The sequence below is a fragment of the Eleginops maclovinus genome, chromosome 6, assembly GCF_036324505.1.
Source record: "Eleginops maclovinus isolate JMC-PN-2008 ecotype Puerto Natales chromosome 6, JC_Emac_rtc_rv5, whole genome shotgun sequence".
In the NCBI taxonomy this organism is placed as follows: domain Eukaryota; kingdom Metazoa; phylum Chordata; class Actinopteri; order Perciformes; family Eleginopidae; genus Eleginops; species Eleginops maclovinus.
In genome coordinates, this window is record NC_086354.1 from 22,286,628 (window position 1) to 22,294,245 (window position 7,618).

Genomic DNA, 7,618 nt, shown 5'->3' on the forward strand with positions numbered 1-7,618 from the left:
CCAGCCTTTCGAGTTCAGGCAGCCATTGAGAGACTTTTGCAAAAGGCTCAAAATGTGTCTTCCCTCGCTTTGTATTCACGGCAGCAGCTGCAGTGCTGTTTGCAGGCCGGCCAGTTGGCTGAAACAGAAAACACACTCACAGTTCCAGAGGTCAAGCGGCCGGAAAAGAGGTGCAAAAATCCTACATTTTCAGAGAGAAATCCTCTCCTACTGTGTGCTGTGTTCGCATTGCTGGAAGGCCTCTGTAACCGTATGTGGAGGAAACGGTTGTGAGGTAGCAGCAGCACTGTAGGTAAGATCCGAAGAAAGATTATTTAGCTTTTTTGAGATCAGTCCAGCAGGCAGCAGGCGCTGACCTCCCACTTGGCTGCCGATATATAAAGGGCTGACATCCTGAACTGCTTTTTGGCCTATACCCTCTGTTCCATTAGCCTCCTCCTGCTCTCGCTTTATGTGGGTCGTGGATCTGTTGCCTAAGCACTCAGGAATATAACACGATAGAAACACAGAAAAGCTGATATTAGACAGAATGAGAAACAAAATTCCTCTGACAAATCAGCCTGCAGCGTTTGTCTAAATACTGAGAGAATATGACAGCTTTTATGCTCTTATCTAAAGGACACTTGGACCAATCAATCGTGACAAATAACCTGTAGGATTTAGCCTTCATTAGCAGGAGACACACTGTCATGGTGTGCAATTTTCATGTAAAGTTCCCACCGTTGGACGAATAAAGGATGTCTGATTTTATACGGTTACATGCCGCTTTACAGAAGCACGTTGCCCCTAAACTACATGTCCCACGATGCATCTTGTTTTGTGACGTGCGAACTGAAGCGTCTCAATTCCAGCAGTAGGCGGTCAGTGACCTCAAACACGGAGCAAAGTCTGCTACACCAGTCCCAGAACCAGCAGAAAGCCACTCTGATTGTTGAGATACGATGCAGCTAACTTAATCTCATAAATTCATGGGATGTATGTAACAGTTAGACAGAGAAATGTAAGTGTGCTCCCACATACAGTATTAGAATATCGCAGCACTTCTTACACCACTGCTCCCATGAGTGTGGAGCTGTGTGCTACAAAAGCCTGAAATATTTTACAGCTGAAAACTGTTTTCCAAAGTAGAACAGGTTGTAAGCGAGGCTGCGTTTGTGAATGAGGAAACACAGTTCAGAGAGTCAGCGCTGCTCCTCGTCCTGGAATTAATCAGAGTTTGATAAGCCCTCCCTCTTCTTCCTGCTCTCACACACAGCCAGCTCCACTCTGTGTTTCCTGGTTCCTCCCCTTTAGATCTACACTGAGGAGGATGGGTGTAACAACATGCGGGTAAAGAACAAGAGCTGACAGACCACATTCACTGCACACACACATGCTGTTCAGATCACAGCTCACACTAGTTTCAGCTCTCAGGAAGTGAAACTCAGACACTCGCTGCCACTGAGAGGAGAAATGGAGCAGAAAGGAGTTCAGCTGGACCGGGAAACCTTCTCTTGTCCCATCTGTCTGGATCTACTGAAGGATCCGGTGACTATTCCCTGTGGACACAGCTACTGCATGGAGTGTATTAAAGGCTTCTGGGACGGAGAGGATGAGAAGGAAGTCTACAGCTGCCCTCAGTGTAGGCAGAGCTTCACACCGAGGCCTGTCCTGCTGAAAAACACCATGTTAGCAGCTTTAGTGGAGGAGCTGAAGAAGACTGGCCTCCCAGCTGCTCCTGCTGATCACTGCTATGCTGGACCTGAAGATGTGGCCTGTGATGTCTGCACTGGGAGAAAACTGAGAGCCAGTAAGTCCTGTCTCATGTGTCTGGCCTCTTACTGTGAGAAACACCTCCAGCCTCATTATGACGTAGCTCCATTAAAGAAACACAAGCTGGTGGAGCCCTCCAAGAAGCTCCAGGAGAACATCTGCTCTCGTCACGACGAGGTGATGAAGATGTTCTGCCGTACTGATCAGCAGTGTATCTGTTATCTCTGCTCTGTGGAGGAACATAAAGGCCACGACACAGTGTCAGCTGCAGCAGAGAGGACTGAGAGGCAGAGAGAGCTGGAGGGGAGTCGACAAAACATCCAGCAGAGAATCCAGGATGGAGAGAAGGAGGTGAAGCTGCTTCAGCAGGAGGTGGAGGCCATCGATCGCTCTGCTGATAAAGCAGTGGAGGACAGTGAGAAGATGTTCACTGAGCTGATCCGTCTCATGCAGAAGAGAAGCTCTGATGTGAAGCAGCAGGTCAGATCCCAGCAGAAGAGGGAAGTGAGTCGAGTCAAAGAGCTTCAGGAGGAGCTGGAGCAGGAGACGGCTGAGCTGAAGAGGAGAGACGCTGAGCTGAAGCTGCTCGCTCAAACAGAGGATCACAACCAGTTTCTGCACAGCTACCCCTCCCTGTCAGCCCTCAGTGAACCCACACACTCATCCAGCATCAACATCCGTCCTCTGAGATACTTTGAGGACGTGACGGCGGCCATGTCAGCAGTCAGAGACAAACTACAGGACGTCCTGAGAGAGGAATGGACAAACGTCTCAGCGACTGAAGGGGATGTTTTACTGTCACCAGCAGAGCCTACCACCAGAGCTGGGTTCTTAAAATATTCACAGGAAATCACACTGGATCCAAACACAGCAAACACACACCTGTTATTATCTGAGGGGAGCAGAAAAGCAACAGGAGTGATACAACAACAGTCTTATTCTAGTCACCCAGACAGATTCACTGTATATCGTCAGGTCCTGAGTAGAGAGAGTCTGACTGGATGTTGTTACTGGGAGGTGGAGTGGAGCGGGAGAGGAGTTTTTGTAGCAGTCTCATACAAGAATATCAGCAGAGCAGGGGGTGAAAGTGTATTTGGAAACAATGACAAATCTTGGTCGTTATATTGTAAACAAAACAGTTATACATTTCGTTACAACAACATCAGCACTCCCGTCTCAGGTCCTCGGTCCTCCAGAGTAGGAGTGTACCTGGATCACAGAGCAGGTATTCTGTCCTTCTACAGCGTCTCTGAAACCATGACTCTCCTCCACAGAGTCCAGACCACATTCACTCAGCCGCTACATGCTGGACTTTGTCTTAATTATCATGGAGACACAGCAGAGTTGTGTAAACTGGAATAGCCTGAAGTCCTTTGAGGAGCTCTTCTTAAACTCATGGTGTGTCCATCATTGTTGCTGAGAGCTGATTGGTCGTGTCTCCACTGCACAGAGATCAGCTGTCAATCAAACACTGTGGGCGGGCCTTTAACCTCTCCTCCTGAGTTGTTCTGTAAATGTTGGAGCTTCTTTAGGCGGCGCTCCTTCCTGTGTCTGTTTATCCATGGAGGCTGTCACTGCTCTGGAGGATTCCTGTTAACCTGAACTCACATTTCTCTGCATGGAAATGTAAACTCTGCTCTAAATATTTGTTGGATATGATTATTGATGCTTTTATATTTTCATATTTCTCTTTTAATGCTCGGGTCTTAAGAGAGAAAGCACCAGAGCTTCTTTCATTGTACATATTTTATTCTCACTACTCTGGAAAAAAAAGAGGCATTTATAACGACGTGTATTTTTCACAGACTAAATGTTATCGTTGTTGTCAACATGTTAACAAAAGAGGTACTCTGAGGTTTATAACACATATTTCATTAAACAAAGTCCTTTTAAAATGATAGTAATCACCATTAAGATCATAATCAATAAGTAAATCATGTATTTTATTTTAATTAGCTCAGATTTTGGTCAGACAAATTGATTGTGGGGGAAAAAGTTCAAAGTAATAAAAAGTAAGACATGTAGAAACACAGAAAGCTCTAGAAAATTGTCAAATGTCACATTTCAAACATCCCGTAGAGCAGGGGTCTCAAACATACAGAGAAAACATCACCGGAAATTTTGACAACTGTTATGTATTTTATATGTTTATATTTTATACATTTACAAGACAGGGGGATAACTCAACCTTCCTCCTTAACAGTTCCCACTGTAGTTTGTATGGTGGTGTGTCAGGATTACTACACAGGTGTGGAAATGAATGTAAAATAATTTCTTGCGTAGTAAAGTTGTTTTGATCTAAAGTAAAATATGATATCGTTCAGTTCCAGATACCTGAGACTAAATGTTTGGTGCCTTTGTAGATACACTGTGATCTGTAAGCTGTAAATGATAAACTGAGGCATTAAATTGTTGAAATTGCACTTGTTTTTCTTGAGAAAGGTCAGGGTGATGTACCTTTTCACACTTAAACAAAGGGAACATTTTAGAGTTGTCGTTATTTATAGGTTATTATACTATCATGTTACTGGTCTGGCCCACTTGAGATCAGATTTGGCTGTATGTGGCCCCTGAACTGAAGCTAGTTTGACGGCGCTGCTCTAAGGCTAAGAACTAATGATTAAATCAACAGTGGAGAGTACCTCTACATGCAGTCGGCGCACAGCGAGGCCTCAGGCGGCACACAGAACCAACAAAGGTACCTTAGAAAGAATCAAATAGTATGTTACATTTTGAGATGTGTGTCCTGTTTGTGGTTAGCTTTCTAACCCCATGATTCCTTCACACTTTCTAAACTGTTGTAACACACAGAAGTGTTGAAGTCCCACAGGCTTTTATGTCCTTTGCTGGAAAACATTAACAGTCAGGGGAGCTCTTAAAAATGCACATTTGGATTGCCAGAGTGGATTTCACACCCCCTTAAATGCAGCAGGTGCAAAGTGATACTAACTACAGGCTGCCAAACATACAGTGACATGTTAAAGCTCACAGCGAACAGCGAGAGGCTGACATTCAGTATGGAGAGGGGCGGAGGATGTCTGACGGGCACTTAAACGTGATTTTAGTCGTGATGGCGCGACACGAAGCTCTGTACCTGCATCATTTGAGATACACAAGAAGAAACTGATTTCAAAAGTGTCTTTAAGTATAAAATGTTTGTATTTATTTAAAGGAAACTTTCTCTTGCTACACTCAATTGTTATAGTAGCACTACAAAACTGTGTGTTGGAGGAAAACTCACTTTAGAGGGACCATTGACATGCACAAAAACCTATATTACACACTACAGGAAAGAGAAACCCCCCACAATCATAAAAGGGCCTCTTTTAAATCTTTCGTTTCCTGTTTGCATAAAGGAAAAGTGATCTATGGAAGTGAAAATGGCCTCTTCTCTGAGTTATTTTAAATTATAAATATGAATGTTTCTGTGTTTCCTTCACACACCTGGTTTAAAACTGCATGAAGGTGTGATATAATCCTGGGTTTATGAAACCAGGCCAGAAGAGAAATGAGATCTGAATGGCATTAAAAGTGAGCTCAGTAACTTTCCCCGTGTGTTATCCTTGAAACACTGACGTTAGACAACCACAGAGAGCAGCTTCACTAATCCTAGCTGTTTGTGTTTGAGAGGAAACTCAGGCTTTTGTTGTTTCGGAACAAAGCTGATCAGAGCGGCAGCAGCCTCCTGAAGCTTCAGTCGTTGGTCGGCTCACCGCAGCTCGTCTCTGCCAGGAAGGAACAGGCTTTCACACCAGCAGACAGCGGCTTTCACATCACACGAGTAGAAACTATTCTCCACAATCTCATAAAAGGAAGATCTCACAGAGTAATCCTCACACTATCCAGAACTAGAACAAACCAAACTTTGATTAGGACTTTTAACGGAGTAATTAGGGACGTTTCATCTCCATTACAAAGATGATATCGCTAATCCATCTTATTCCAGTCTTAGATGTGCCGGAGAGTGTAGTAAGAGATAGATAGATAGATAGATAGATCAGTAAGTGACTTTATATGGGATGGGAGAGGGATGAGGATAGCTAGGGAAGTTTTAGAGAATGAGTGTAGGGACGGGGGAGTGAAACTAATACATTTAAGGAGGAAAATCAAAACATTGAGGATAAAAGTGATGATAAGGTATTTAATAAACAAAAAGGACCAAATATGGAAGTTATTTCTGGGTGAGAAAATTAAAACGTGGAGATTTTTATGAAGTTTAAGAAAGGAATGTTGAATGGTATGAGTGATTATCAAAGGGAGGTCTTGAATGCTTGGGGCGAGTTTCTGGATGCAGAATGTGTGAATGTGAAGCAGGTGTGGGAGCAGCCCCTCTTCCTGAATCCAAGGATCACTCATGAGCAGTGTTCCTTGTTCAACCTGCCGATATGGAGAGCAGGGTTGAGGAGGGTTAGGGACTTAGTTTTAGAGTATGTTCCGGGATTTATGAGGGCACAGGTGATAGTTGATGAGGTTAGGGAAATAGATCACATGATCAGTTTAGGGACAGTTGAAAGTATGCTTGAGAAAACAAAAGTGGGAATGCCGAGTGAATGGTTAAAAATGACTGAGAGTGAATGTAACATAGGGGATGAAAGTGAGGTTGAGTTGTTTGCAGGGAAGGGAGATGTGAATGTGAAGTTGGTCGATATCAAAACAAAGTGTGTGTATAAATGGTTAAGAGGGGATGTGATTAGAAGACCTGCATCAGAGAGTGTGTGGACGAGAGTAGTGAATGGTTTGACTGGCAGGAGAATGTGGAAAAATGTGAGTGTGAAGTGGAACAGTATTGAATGTGATCACTTTGACTTGATGTAAAGGCACAATAGGGTGTTTAATAACCTGGTCATTAGCAAATGTGATCACACAGTTAAGAGAGAATGTGATGTATGTAAGGACCAGGTTGAAACCTGTATACATGAGTTTGTTGAATGTAGAGAGCTTGTTGAGTATTTTGGAAGGATGAAAGAGTTAGGTAGCAGATGTTGGAATGAATGGTATGTAAGAGAAATGGAATGGAAGGAGTTGTGGTTGTTTGGTGCGATTGTGAAAAAGGATGAATGCAATGTGTGTCTGCTGAATTATGTTCTGAACCACGCAAGGTACGCCGTAAAATTGACGAGGAACAGTGCCCATTATGAGGGGAAAGTACTCAATGTCTGGAGCATTTTTAAAAGGAAAGGACCTGAAAATGCTCTATGGACATATTAATAGAGATATCTATGAGGAAGACTTTGTTTGTGGAAGCTCCCTGATATCTATGGAAAAAGACAATTTGAAAATACACTTCTAAAGAAGATGGGACTATTTGTTTTTGCGCTCATTTCGAATGGAAAGAAAAAATACATTGTTTATATTGGAACTGTTTGGTTTAATTTAGTTGTTTTCTGATTATGTTTTGATTGTTTCATTCATTTGCATGATAAGTTAGTTTTTTTGGAGATGGAGGATATATTTGTATGATTTGTGTTTTTGAAAATGTCTGGAGGAGTAATGAAGGGACCTTTTTTGAAGGGTGCATTGGAGAGACATGAGTGTATGTAAAATATACAGCACTGCTGTAAAAACGTGAATAAAATGTAAATATGCTTTTTTGTAATAAAAAATAAAAAAGTTAGAGGCTTGGACTGGGAATCGTAGGGTCGCCGGTTCAAGTCCCCGAACAGACTTGAAATATGGAAGGTGGACTGCTACTTGGAGATGTCCCAGTTCACCTCCTAGGCCCTGCTGTGGTGCCCTTGAGTAAGACACCGGCAGCCCCCCTCCCCATTGCTCCCCAGGCGCTGCACAATAGCTGCCCACTGCTCCTAGTACTAGGATGGGTTAAATGCAGAGGACAAATTTCACTGTGTGTGCTCTGCTGTGTGCA

At 43.3% G+C, this 7,618-nt stretch overlaps 1 protein-coding gene across 1 annotated transcript; it reads left to right on the top strand.

Moving 5' to 3' along the window:
* Positions 1-917: 917 nt before the first annotated feature.
* LOC134865745 (tripartite motif-containing protein 16-like) lies at positions 918-4,175 on the top strand. Its single transcript, XM_063885437.1, has one exon. The coding sequence runs from the start codon at positions 1,453-1,455 to the stop codon at positions 3,112-3,114; it is 1,662 nt and encodes a 553-aa protein (XP_063741507.1). The 5' UTR covers positions 918-1,452; the 3' UTR covers positions 3,115-4,175.
* Positions 4,176-7,618: the final 3,443 nt, after the last annotated feature.